Source organism: Dermochelys coriacea, chromosome 26 (genome assembly GCF_009764565.3).
Source record: "Dermochelys coriacea isolate rDerCor1 chromosome 26, rDerCor1.pri.v4, whole genome shotgun sequence".
NCBI lineage: Eukaryota > Metazoa > Chordata > Testudines > Dermochelyidae > Dermochelys > Dermochelys coriacea.
The window spans coordinates 11,355,066-11,369,320 of NC_050093.1; the positions used below are offsets into that span (position 1 = coordinate 11,355,066).

Below are 14,255 nucleotides of genomic sequence, written 5' to 3' on the forward strand. Positions count from 1 at the left end.
TAGTCCTGCAGCTGGAGTCCTGCAAGCCAGAGTCAGCTGCCCCAGGCCAAATGCAGCGGTGTTGCAGGTCTTTTCTAACAGTGTAGATGTACCCCACATCTTCTGTTTATGCAGACAACAGGTAGCAGAAGTGCAAACTGTTGATGTGCCTGTAACTGTAAGTAGCTAGATTTCTAAGGTTGCCAACACAAGGACCAATTAGTGCCGCTCGCAGCAGTGTAGCTGTCTTGTCTGTGCTGGGAAGCAGCTTGAGAGAGATAGGGCCAGTTGCAGGGGTCCTGGGCAATGAATATTTTGGCATCTTCCTTGCAAAAGCATAAGGAAAAAGACAGCTCAGCCCTGCATGCATAATAAACTCTGTCCTGCCAGCCTGAGTGTTAGATCTCTCGGGAGCACCAGTAAACAGCGTACAAATGAGTAATCTTAGAGGTAGGTGAGTGCTCTCCTATTTTCTCTATTCCTTTCCCTCACCTTCTCCTCCCTGCCACTTCTCTCTGTTCTATTCTCTCTCCTTCTACTTCTTTTTTAACTCCCTCCTTATTTTGTTCTGTCTCTGTTCTTTTTTCCCCATCCACCTCTGTCTTCCTTTGAATCTGCTGTGTTCATGGCATACAAAACATAGGAGATAGATAAAAAATACTTTTGTTGGAAGCTTGTGGTGTAACACTACTTTATTTCTTATAATTCAGAGTGATGTTTGCAATGTTATTGTAGTTGTGTCAGTCCCAGGATATGAGAGAGACAAGAGCTCTGTGGAGCTTGAAAGCGTGTCTCTTTCTCCAACAGAAACTAGTCCACTAAAAGATATCACCTCACCCATCTTGTCTCAATTCAGAACAATTACACACAGCCACCCAAAACCGAGAGAAATGAAGCAGGCTGCTCCTTAAAACAGAGAGGCAAAACATACCCCACCCTACTCTAGGCTGCCTGCCTTCTCAATGCATTCTGATCACAGGCTTCCCTCCAGAGCCTCTGCCTGCAAGCAGGACCAGGAAAAAACCTTGAGAATTGTTTTCCTTCTCTTGAGTCTGAGTCTAGGCCCACGGTGGCCATGCAGTGGGTTTTTTATTGCAGTGTAGATGTATCCTAAATGGGAGCTGAGTTCGTGAAAATCTGGCCCAAAGGAGACAGCAGGAAAAGGAGGGTGTAAGAAGATGGGAGTTAAAGTAGGGCATTTCCTACTTCGACATCCATCTTCTTCTGGCCCCTTGTGGTAGCAGCTCCCCACCCTAAAGTGGCCTAATCCACCTCTCATTTTACACATTACCTCTGAATATATATTGACTTACTGTGAGTTCCTTGGGGGAGGGACCACCTTTTTGTTCTGTGTTTTTACAGCGCCTCGCACAGTGGGGTCCTGGTCCGTGACTGGGATTCCTAGCTACTACCACAATACATATAATATTTATATTCAGAATCCATACTGGATTTTTTCTCTGATTTTTTTTTTTTTTTATGATTCTTTCCTAAGTGAAAGTTCCTTGTGAATTGGTGAGGTAGCAAAGATCGTTCCTTGACATCCATCATTTTAAATGTCCCGTACACTCTGTGTTTCACTTCCTCCTTCCATGACCCCCCCAACTGTAAAATCGGGAAAATTACACTGATGCACCTCTATAAAGTGCTTTGAGATCTACCCATGAAATAGTCTACGTGGCTGGTGCTGGTGTTGTCGGTCAACAATTTATTCTCCAAACATATAACTGACACAGAACCCAGAGTAGCAATTGACCTAACAACAACAACACAAAAAGCCTCAAAGATGTGTAGACTTTTGCTTCAGGGGCCAATGCCATGTAGATTTCAAAAGCAAGTTTTTCTTAGTGGAAAGAAAAGGCTTTACAACAGAAGCATGGATGCTAGTGAATTTTCACAGTAAGGAAAATATCTCAATACACTTAACCCACCTCAAACCAGTAATTACTATGTAGCATTGCTAGGCAGGCACATTATTGACTGTAGATTATGCAGGCAAGTGCAATAGCAATATGCACTAGAACAGTAGCTTCTGGTATAAAACAGACATCAGCCTTTCCTCCCGGCACATGATGAATGTCTGTGCTGATGCGGCAAGCTGGTCATTCCCCGTTGTTTCAGAACAGCCTCACGGGCATTCAGAATTAGTCTGCTTTCATCCAGGTGGCAATGAGGAATAACTTCACTGAAGTCAATGGGGCAACATCTGTACAGCTGGTCAGGAATTTTCAGCCAAAACCTTCTTTTTGTTTGAAAATGCTGATTCGTCAAAACTGAAGCAGTGCACGGGAAAGGGTTGCTGCTGAGGAATCTCCCGTTTCAAAACAATTGTGAATTGTATTTCCAAAATGGTTGGAAAAGAGGTCAAAACAGGACTTGCCAACCATTTTGGAAACACTTTTTCTAGTTCAAAAAGGCTTTTTTTTGTGCATGTAAAATTTTAGTTAAATTTGGCATTAATTAAATCATCAAGTATTATTATTATTGTTAGAAAAAAAGATCGAGACAAAATATTTCAACAGTTCCTGAAATTAGATTTTTTGATTCATGAAAATTTTGGAGATTTTGACTTTTTAGGATGGGAAAAAAATTTCGAAAGTTTCAAAAACACTCCGGGGCTGGAGAAACTGTTTCCTTCCCAGCTCCTCACACAGATCTGACACCAGTGTATGAGCAGCAGCAGCAGGCTCCACGGGATGCAACATTGTTTTGTCAGCTCAGGCAGCTGTTAGCAGCGTGGACTCTTGAGCAAAGTCTGTAAAAGAGGCCCTGAGCACAGAGCATGCTGTCAAACCCCCATCCCCATGTCTGAGAGTCAGGCGAGAGCAGAAAGTTCCTAAAACTAGGTTTCCATGGTTCATGCATTTCCAGCTTCTAATTTACGGGGGTGTGTATCTGTATCAACACCTACTGAAGACGAGGAGCCAAGGGGGCTCAACGTCTTGTTGGTTCAGCCCCAATTAACCTGATTTGTTTGGGGTTGGATGGAACCATCAGCTCAAGAGGGAAAATGAATAATATAACAATAATTAAAAAAGGAACATTCTACTGCCTTCTCTCCCTATCCCTTTGGAAAACTGGCAGCCTTTTATCCTCTGAAACTCATCCATACCTGGTCCCATATTCCATAGGTTACATTTGAGATGGAGACTTGGGCAGCTGGAAATTAGAGTGAAACATAGAAACCAACGATGAAAGAGAACACTGGAAATAGTAAAGCACTCAATGTGGCTTGTTTTCATTAAAGTGGATACTGCTCCCTAAAGCAAAGTTATTTTGATCCATGAAGCACAGTGTGTACTTGAAGTCAGTAGCAATCATGCTGACTGTCCACTGGGCAGTATCTCCTTATGGGCGGTCACCATGGGGTAGGTAATGACCGCCACTGAAAGCACTGACTCCAGCTTTGCGGATGGCACCTGCTCACAGAGTCTCAGTTCCAGGTTCTCTGCACTCAGGTGGCTGTGCAAGCTTCTGTTCCCCTTCCTGATGCCACAGTTCGAGGGTCCCATTTTGGCCCTTTCTAGCTGCTGGCTCTCCTGCTTGTCAGCTGGCTCGGGGCTCCGCAAACTGCAGAAGAGAATAGCCACGAAGCTCTTCTTGAAGTTCTCGTTCATAAAAGTGTAGACCACGGGGTTATTGAAAGAGTTAAAGAACCCGACGGCCTGGACGATGGCAAAGATTATCTTTACGGTGACATCATCGTAGCTTTCCTCCAGGTTATCTGGGGAGCAAGGGAATGAATTAGAAAGAACCAGCCAGAGGGTCTTACCGATTAGACCCCCATCTTTCTGTTTGCTACACTATGTGCTCCTTTGCCTTATCATTCACCAGCCTCCTCTCCAGTCCTTCAACATGCTCCCACTGCAACTAGGTTGAAGCTCACCCCTGAGCATGAAGCCTTTGCAGCGCTTGCAGACAGGACTTAAGTGGTTGCAAAGGCCTCTTCACTGGGGTGAATTTCACCTGCAGTGAGGCAACCTTCTCTGCAGCACCTGCAATCTGGAATAGCCATTCGACCTCTCTCCAGTTCATCCCTTTTCAAATCTTACCCCCCTGTGACTACCTCTCTCCCCAATTCATAGAATCATAGAAGATTAGGGCTGGAAGAGACCTCAGGAGGTCATCTAGTCCAACCCCCTGCTCATGGCAGGACCAACACCAACTAAATCATCCCAGCCAGGGCTTTATCAAGAGGGCCTTAAAAATCTCTAAGGATGGAGATTCCACCACCTCCCTAGTAACCCATTCCAGTGCTTCACCACCCTTCTAGTGAAAGAGTTTTTCCTAATATCCAACCTAGACCTTTCTCACTGAAACTTGAAACCATTAGTCTTTGTTCTGTCATCTGCCACCACTGAGAACAGCCGAGCTCCATCCTCTTTGGAACCCCTGTTCAGGTAGTTGAAGGCTGCTATCAAATCCCCCCTCACTCTTCTCTTCTGCAGACTAAACAATCCCAGTTCCCTCAGCCTCCCCTCGTAAGTCATGTGACCTAGCTCCCTAATCATTTTCATTGCCCTCTGCTTGACTCTCTCCAATTTGTCCACATCCCGTCTGTAGTGAAGGGCCCAAAACTGGACGCAGTACTCCAGGTGTGGCCTTACCAGTGCTGAATGGAGGGGAATAATCACTTCCCTCAGTGTGCTAGCAATGCTCCTACTAATGCAGCCCAATATGCCATTAGCCTTCTAGGCAACAAGGGCACACTGCTGACTCATATCCAGCTTCTCATCCGCTGTAATCCCCGGGTCCTTCTCTGCAGAACTGCTGCTTAGCCATCGGTCCCCAGCCCGTAGCGATGCATGGGATTCTTCTGTTCTAAGTGCAGGACTCTGCACTTGTCCTTGTTGAACCTCATCTGATTTCTTTTGGCCCAATCCTCCAATTTGTCTAGGTCACTCTGGACCCTATCCTTACCCTCTAGCATATCTACCTCTCTCCTCAGCTTAGTGTCATCCATAAACTTGCTGAGGGTGCAATCCATCCCATTAGCCAGATCATTAATGAAGAAGTTGAACAAAAACAGCCCCAGGACCGATCCTTGGGGCACTCCGCTTGATACTGGCTGCCTACTAGACATCGAGCCGTTGATCACTACCCAACAATCTAGCCAGCTTTCTGTCCACCTTATAGTCCATTCATCTAATCCATACTTCTTTAATTTGCTGGCAAGAATACTGTCACGAATCCTCTTCCTCTCCCACATTGCTGCTCTTATTTGTGCGTGCAGCTGTGCTATAATTTCAGCATTTTGATTAGAGCTAGTTGGTAAATATCTTCCCTGCACCAGTGGATTTTTTTTTTTTAAATAATTCTTTGTCAACATTTTTCACAGAAAATTGATAGGTTTTTTTGCGACAAATTGAAAACTGAAATATTTCAGCCCCGAATTTGAAATGTCACTGTGGTGCCTCCTGGGAGTTGTAGTTCAGGTGGCTCATGATCCCCTTCTCCTCTAGAGGCTGGCCTACATCGCCCATGATGCACCATGGTCTCCTCTTGGTGAGGGAAGGTCGTGAACCGTGGGAAATGAAATCGAGCTGGACCACGTGGCCCACGGAGGAGAATGCAAGCAGGAGGCACTGGAGTTCGGTTTTGGGAGAGCATTCTGTTTTCTGACAAAAAGTTGCCATTTGCCACGGGAAGCAGACACTTTTCATGAAAAAACTTTGTTTAGTCAGAAACCCAATTGTCTGCTGAAAAATAGGTTTGTTGTCAAACTTTTGGCCAGTCCTAACTTTCATATAGTTTTTAGGTGAGGTGGTGTACAAAACAAGGACTAGAGCCCTTACAAGTATGTGTTGTCCCATTGACGCTATCTGAGCTTCTCATTTGAGTAAAGGTTTACAGGATCAGGCCCTACGTCTGTACTGTGCTCAGGTGAGGAATGCTGGTTTTTGGAGAGAACTGGGAAACTGACCATAGGCCCAGCCAAATACATTGAGGGCTAAATGGGGATAATGTTGCTGTTTCCCCCCCTTGATCACAACACTACTTGCATCACCACTGGAGTTTCCAGGGAGTGTTTATGGCAGAGCTGTTAAGAGCCGGCCTTTGCCCTACTGAAGTCCCACTGAATCCCTCAAAATAGGACTGCTGCCTGTCTGCATAGTGTTAATTTCACCCCAAATCATCTCCACAACACCCCACTTACAATGGGAAAATGTTATCACAATATTACAGCTGGAGAAAATGAGGCAGAGAAGTTGCAGAACTCGATGAGGGCTATGCAGTGAATCGGTGGCAGAGTTAGTATTAGACTGCAGGAGACTCCCTAGCTTCCATTTCTAAGTTCAAGCCACTTTTTCAAGTAACTTTAATAACACAGCATGCGTGGGTATTGTTACAAAACTACCCATCGCTGCCTTGCTGCCACACACTGACTAATGTCAAATTTTTTTATATATAGAGATAGGCTGCATTTATGAATTGGAATGCCTTTTGTGTAACAGAGGCTGTCAGTTGATGTTCTGATCATTCATGTGTGGAGTGAGACCTTGTTGAGTTGGCAGGATTCTGAGGAGCCATCTATGCTCACATTGCCCTAATCAGTGAATTAAATACTGTACTGAGGCAAGGATGCCTCTTTTACTGGCTATTTGAGAATCTTCTCTTTTATAATCAACATCCCCAAGGGGATGGAAGGAGAACTCAGCTGGGCATGCGGAAAGACAAATTTTGCAAATACTAGGCCAGTTCCTCCTCTCATGGCATAGCTGCATTGTCTTCAATGAAGATACACTGATTTATGCCATATGGCTTGTTGTCTTGTGATTTACCGCTTTCAATTGCTTGTAAACCTGGGCCACATTCAGATCTCATTCTTGTCAGCACAAAGCCAGAATAATGCCACTGATTGCATGGGTGTGGGGGGAGGAAATTACTTTGGATTTAGGATGGTGGATCTGAGAGCAGAAATGATCCCTCATATTCATTCATCTGCGGCATTCAATTCTTACGTTGAATTCTGCTGAGAAGCTAGAGTGTGTGGGTGTAATTGGTGATTTAGTCCTTAGCCATAGCAATGTTGTTGTTTTTTTAAGAGAGCAAAAAAGCCACTCTGGATGGAGATCTCCCCTATAAAATAATTGGAGTTGGACCCAAGCTGTAAAATTTGGATCTGGTTTGATCTTGGCTTCAGTGTATGAGTCCTGCCCATTATAGAAACTGGAATATTTGCAAATGGATTTAGATTTCAGCCTGCCCAAAGAGTGTAAGAATATTTGGAATTAGGTTTTTGGTTCAAGCTCATGTCTAAATACAAGGAGTAATGCAGGCAACTCCAAAACAGTGGGTTCTCTTGGCTGTCCTCAAGGTCATATGCCAGGCAAAAACAAATGTATCAGGCATTCTACCCAATTTAGATAATAGTGTTTCCCCTCTGGCCCAAGCTGTTAGCTAAAGTTCAGGACTTTGCAGGACTGTTTCCATTAGGATGAGAAATTGCTACTGCAAGTCAGGTCTACTCTTGGTGTCGTCTTGTTTATTTACAAAAAATGTACACAGTCTATCTCCCTGGACACATTAGAAACAAACAACAGTAGACAATTTTCTTGCTCAGAAATTCCAAAATCTGCCACCTTAATGAGCTCTCTGCCCAAGAAGCTCTGTCTCTCTGCTTCCTCTCAGAGCCACATTCATAACCCCATCCCCAGGCTTTCTGCTCCAACACACAGAGTCTGCTGCCCATATCCTAGCCATGTGTTTGCAGCCAGGGAAACCCCACAGTCTACACAGCTTAGCACTAACCTGGCATGCAGCCTAGAGCCTTGGGCAGTAGCCTCCCAGCTGTCATTACTCCATAAAGGGACTTTATTGCTCCTTCTCTTGAGTCTAAATGGATTTTATTCCAGAATAATTACTGCTTTTTGGAAATGCAGTAATTATACTGGAATAAAGTGAGTCCAGAATACAGTGTTCTTATAGGGAGTTATTCAGGAATAGTTTTTGCAGAATAGTTTCCTTGTGTACACTAGCCCTTAGCTATCATCTCCAATGCCTGCAATACTGCAGTCAGTTCTGGACAATGCAGTATCTGAAAGATATGGACAAACAGACAAGAGTTCAGAGAAGACCATTAATGAAAAATATCAAGGGGCTTAAGCAATGCAGTTTTGATGAATTAGTAGAAGAGCTAAGTATATATTGGTGCTAATGGACTATTCTGGAATGGCAGTGGAGCTACTCTCTCAAGGGAGGTTTCAGAGTAGCAGCCGTGTTAGTCTGTATTCATAAAAAGAAAAGGAGGACTTGTGGCACCTTAGAGGCTAACAAATTTATTTGAGCATAAGCTTTTGTGAGCTACAGCTCACTTCATTGGATGCATCTTTTTCCCACTGAATTCATCTGAATGCACTGAATGTAGCTCACGAAAGCTTACGCTTAAATAAATTTGTTAGTCTCTAAGGTGCCACATGTCCTCCTTTTCTTTTTTCTCTCAAGGGAATGTCTCTTGTTTTATTTTTATTGGTCATTTCAGGAATTTTAGGATCTCTCTCACACGCGCGTGCGCGCGTGCACACACACAGAGTCTTTTATCAGTTCAATTTAGATCTACTCACTGTATTCAAACAACATGTGGACAACATGAAAAGGTGCCCAGCACGCAGCGAAGAACAGCACCACAATAACCATCATCATCACGGCTCGTTTCTTCTTCCTGGAGGAAGCCATTTGAGACAGATAGCGAGAGCTGACAAGGAGACATTTATAGCAGGAGGCAAGCAGAAATTCAGCACCTATTCATTTGCACTGAGAGAAATAGGCTAGTTGCATTCAGATGGTAGGAGAGTGAAAAGCATTCACTTTAAAGCATTCACATTCCTCTATAAAAGGACACAAGGATGGTCAATGAAATTGAAAGGTGGCAAATACCCTTCCTCCCCATCTGATAAAAGGAAGCACTTTTTTCTACACAATGCAAAATTAACCAGTGGACCTCATTGCCAAAAGGCCTCTGAAGCAGCTAATACCGGCCCCTGTCAGAGTCATAATTCTGAAGTAGATTGACCATTGGTCTACTCCTAGTATGGGGATTCTTCTGACTGCATCACAGCCACTTTATGACCATTATACCAGCTGGCTTAACATTTTTTCATTTGCCAGGAAATTGATATATTTTCTAGACCGGTTGGATAATGCCCGAAAGGTTTGCAGCTTTGCTTCCAGTTGGATAAGCACCCAGAAAGCTCAGGGGCCCAATTCTGCTCTCACTGACTCTGATGTAAATCTGGAGGTATCCACGGAAGTGAATGGAGTTACACTGATGCAAAACGGGTGTCAGAGGAGAATCGGGACAATGTGTTTATTTGGGCCGTAACAGGATTGCAGAATCCAAAGAGGCTTCCCAGGTTCTGGGTATTTCCTTCTTGGGACACTCCAAATTTCCTCCCTCCCTCTGACAGCTCTTTGCTTCTCCCTGTGTTTCTTCAGGGTTAGCTGAATAGGCCTCTATGGTGCATCAATGCCCACTAGTAGTGCCCACGACTATATGCTCTCCATTTGATTGTGCTGCTTTCATGCCTCTCCCTTTGAGCATCACTCTGTAGGTCTCAGGGGAAAAGGGTGGGAGTGGGAATCTGACCTCCTGAAAGAATATCACAAGTGTGGTATAAACAGCAGCCAAAATTCTGGGGAACGTTCTTTGGGTTGAGCTTCCTAATAGCCATGGGAGTTAAGTGGCAGGCCTATGCAATGGAGAGAGAAACTGAACCCTAAAGCGCCCAGCACAACAGGGTCCTGGCCCAGGACTGGGGCTTCTACGTACTACAGGAATGAATGGTCTGATCCCGCACTTACTGGAGTCAATGGAAAAGTTCTCATTGACTTCATTGTGTGTTGGAACAGCTCTATAGGACTTGCCTATGGTTCTATAGTAAGTCAGTGGCAGAACAATTAATAGAACCCAGGAGTCCAGACAACCAGTCCTCTCTTCTAACCACTTGTCAACATTGCCTACTAGTTCTCGCACGCATGCTTAAGCTGTGATGCTTCTCCTTTGGTCTAGGGCTGCCAAGCCCCCAGGATTGTCCTGGAGTCTCCAGGTTTTAAAGATTCATCTTTAATTAAAGATAATGCCATATGATGAAACCTCCAGGAATTCATTCAACCAAAGTTGGCAACCCTATCTCTATGCCATTTAAAGCCAGTCAAACAGGCGGCTACCCACCTTGTTATTTTAGCCATTTCATGGTGACTCAGGGTGTTCAGCACCGAAGAATCTCCAATCCGTTTCTTGATCCACAGCTCGTATCCTATCCGGGAGTAGAGCATCAGCATGGCAGTGAGTGGGACCAGAAACAAGGCCACGAGGATAAAGATTGTGTAAGCACGGCGCAGCTCAACGCTATGCCAGGACTCCAGACAGCAGACATGATGAATATTATAGAGAAAGTCATATTTCACCTAAGGGTGGGGGGGGGCGGTGGAGTGGAGAAAGATACAAGGTCAGAGACTTACAAGAGATGATCAGTGCATCAGATAGGGAGTGGCAGAGAAAATAAAAATCAGTATGAACAAGAATGACACAACACTGACAATAAATAAAAAAGGGGAAACTAACTAAATCTAAAAGCAACAAAAAGCCAAGAAGGGAGCAGTGCCAGAGACTCTATGTAGTCCACTAAGGACTTTGCTATTGATGTTACGTAGAAGATGTTCAGCTACCATGGTGATGGGCAGCGGTATAAAACCCGTAGGTAGGTAGGTAGATAGATAGACCAACACCTTGAAATATGAATCCAAACCAGAAACACCAAGAGTTAAAAGATTTTTTTTGCTTATATATAAATTGTCACTTTACATAAGAATTGATATACAGGGTCATACCAATGGTCCACTTAGCCTAGTACCTTGTCTCTGGCAGTGAAACTTCAGGGGAAGTGTACAGAGCAGGGCAGTTTGGAGAGATCCATACCTGTCTTCTCCTCCTGGCTTGTGGCAATCAGAGGTTTATGGTCTCCCCAAGCATGAGGTTACATCCTTGACCATCTTGGCTCATAGCCATTGATGGACCTATCATTCGTCAACTTATCTAGGTTTGTTTTTTTTTTAACCAAGTTATGCTTTTGGCCATCATAACATCCCCACAGGCAGTGAGTTCCACAGCTGTTAATTATGTGTTGTGTGAAAAAGTACTTCCTATTGTTTGTATTAAAGGTGGTGTCTATTCATTTCATTGGGTGACCCTAGTTCTTGTGTTTATGTGAAGGGTTAATAAAATTTCGCTTTTCACTTTCTCCATACCAGTCATAATTTTATAGACCTTTATAATCTCCCTCTCTCTTTTCTGAACTGAACAGCCCCAATCTTTTTAGTCTCTCCTCGTATGAAAGCCATTCCATACCCTTGAGCATCTTTGTTGACCTTTTTTGAACCTTGTCCATTTGTTCCAATGGTTAATCCCAGGCACTTTTAAAAATGTGTGCCTTATTTCTAATTTGAATTGGTCTGCCTTTGCCTTTCAGACATTGATTCTTGTTCTATCTATGCCATTCTCCACTAGATTAAAGAGCCCTTTAGTGTCGGTATTTATACACTGTAATCAAGTCAGCTCTTAAGCTTGTTCATAAACTGAACAGACAGAGCTCCTTAAGTCTCTTGCTGGAAAGCATATTTTTTCCAGCCCTTGAATCATTTTCAGGCCCAAGTGATTTGCTCAAAGTCACAAGAAGAATCAGGAAATAGACCCAGGAACCTTGCCTTCCCTGTCTCCCCTGCTCTAGATGTCACGTCCCCTGCATGCCACCCCTTGATGAATACAGCAATAGCTTAGTTCTGCTGGCTCCCTACTTAATTTGACTATGTACTGCATCTTGGAAGTTTCTGTTATAGACTTGAATAGCTGTTTTACAGTTCTGTCTGCTGTAGAGTTATAGTGAGATAACACTCAGACAGACCTGGCACTTGGCATATATTGATGACAATGTAAAGTGGAAAATGAAAGACATGGTTTATCAGTGAGGATGCTGCTTTACAAATTGATGTGTTACTGCTGAAGAAGCCCCTCATTGCTAGGATACAATGCTTATAAAGAGGCAGAGGGAGCAATGCAAAGTGCAGCAGAGAAACTGGTTTTGCAGAGGGAATGGGAGTTAATCACTTATTTCATGCCCATCCTTGCTGTCTGTCAGCAAATAGAGTGTCTGGAAAATGTAAATACCATTTTTTTTAAAGACTTCTGGCAGGAAGGTATTTAAATAAGCACTCAGATCTGTAAAGTTAATTCTCCTAGCAGAGACAAGGTGGGCAAGGTATTATCTTTTATTGGACCAACTTCTGTTGGTGAAAGAGACGTGCTTTCGAGCATACACAAAGCTCTTTTCCTAGCAGTACATTTAAATTGCTAAGTAATTCGTTTACATTTATAGAGTGCTTTGAAGATGAAAAGTGTGATGTCAGTGCTAGGTAATATGAAAACACTCTGGGCCCGCTCATCAGCTGCTGTAAATTGGTATTGGTCCATTGGCATAAGTATGGAACGGAGCATGCCTTCAGTGAATCTGCGCAGCTGAGATATAGTTCTCTGTGTCTGCGAATGGGATCTTTTTTCCATTCTGTTTTATGCATGTAACTAATGTAACAGTGTCCATTTGACCCAAAGATCTGCTCACTGGTTCATCACCTCTATGAAAACTCGCTAGTTTGAAGTTTGCAATAATGATTTAACTGCATCTGGACAAAAAGAAAAGGAGTACTTGTGGCACCTTAGAGACTAACAAATTTATTAGAGCATAAGCTTTCGTGAGCTACAGCTCACTTCATCGGATGCATTTGGTGGAAAAAAAACCACCAAAGTTTTTTTTTCCACCAAATGCATCCGATGAAGTGAGCTGTAGCTCACGAAAGCTTATGCTCTAATAAATTTGTTAGTCTCTAAGGTGCCACAAGTACTCCTTTTCTTTTTGCGAATACAGACTAACACGGCTGCTACTCTGAAACCTGCATCTGGACAGTTTCTGATCTCAGTTAGGCTGGAGTCAACCCCCTGGAGCTTCTCCTAATTCACACTAGAAGAACAAAGCTAAGGGACCGGTGGGGAGTAGATTGGTGGAGCTCCATTTAAGACAACGAAGCTATACTGATATACGACCACAGGGGACCCGGCCCGTTGTCTAAGCTGTGTTAAATGTGGCGCAGAATGAGATTTTAAGTGCCGATATCATAAAGCATGCCACTTCTGCTTATCATATAGAACAGCAACGCGCAGTGCCACTGGGCATGGATAATACCCACTTCTACAATGACACACCGGGAAGGAGGGGAGTCCCCAGTTTTTTACTGAGACACCCCAATTAACTGATTAAAGTTGCTGTCAGGGACAAACTGTAGGCACTGGTGGCTTGACTGACATCCAGTAGAAGCATCATTCTTTGAAACCAGCTGCTGATTTCCCCCTGGAAAATTTTGCTATTCATTCTGGGCCTGATTTGTCTCTCTCACCAGTATAAATCGGGAGTAACTCCACTGAAGTCACTGGAATTACTCTGGTATAAAACTGGCAGGAGAGGAGAATCAGGCCTCTCTATCTGATAACAGTACTACATATACTGCCTGCCAATCCTATTGTCATAAGCTTCTTAGTGGCAAGATCTCAGGCAAAGAATTTTGTGAGTTAAGCCATTAGATTATTGCACAAGGATTCATAGGGCCTGTCTGCACTGCAATCAGAGGTGTGACTGCACAGACATATCTGAGCTGGCTTTGATCTAGCTAGCTCAAATAATATAGCAGTGGAACGACGGCAGGACGGACTGTATAAGCTCACTAGGATGTGGTTTCGAGCAGCTAGCCCAGGCTGCTAAGGCTTTGCTGCTATTGTTAAACCAGCTAGATCAAAGCTAGCTCAGTATGTCTACAAGTGCTGCAGTGTTGACATATCCAGCCCAATCCTGAATGTCTACATTACAATTTCATAGCCCTACAGCCTGAGCCCCGCCAGCCCAAATCAGGTGACATAGGCCAGCCCTGGATGTTTTATTGCAGGTGGACATACCCTAACAATAACATTGGATGGCAGTTTTCGGATGAGCATTCTCTTCCATGAATGGGTTACTGGCATTTACCTCCAGAGTCTGAACATACAGCATGGGCGACCCAACAATGACTGCAATCGTCCATACGAATCCTGTTTAAAGAGAGAAGAAAGGAAGAAATTAATTCTTTCAATTATGACAGTTACTTTTCGACATTTATCTCAAGGCGTTTGTCAGTGTTTACTTTTGCCAAGTGAATTGGCTAGAATGAAAGAGCTGAGGATCTAGATTTCTAATAAC

The 14,255-nt window shown here is 43.7% G+C and overlaps 1 protein-coding gene across 1 annotated transcript in view; it reads right to left on the reverse strand.

Annotated features, from left to right (window-relative positions):
- Nucleotides 1-860: 860 nt before the first annotated feature.
- LOC119848728 (pyroglutamylated RF-amide peptide receptor-like) overlaps nucleotides 861-14,255 on the reverse strand; it is an 88,317-nt gene continuing 74,922 nt past the window's right edge. Inside the window, exons 3-6 of the mRNA XM_043503069.1 lie at nucleotides 14,046-14,107; nucleotides 10,151-10,386; nucleotides 8,544-8,641; nucleotides 861-3,703 (exon numbers count right to left, since the gene is read on the reverse strand). Coding sequence (XP_043359004.1) covers nucleotides 3,297-3,703; nucleotides 8,544-8,641; nucleotides 10,151-10,386; nucleotides 14,046-14,107 — 803 coding nt within the window. The 3' untranslated portion in view covers nucleotides 861-3,296. The remainder of the gene's footprint in view (nucleotides 3,704-8,543; nucleotides 8,642-10,150; nucleotides 10,387-14,045; nucleotides 14,108-14,255) is intronic.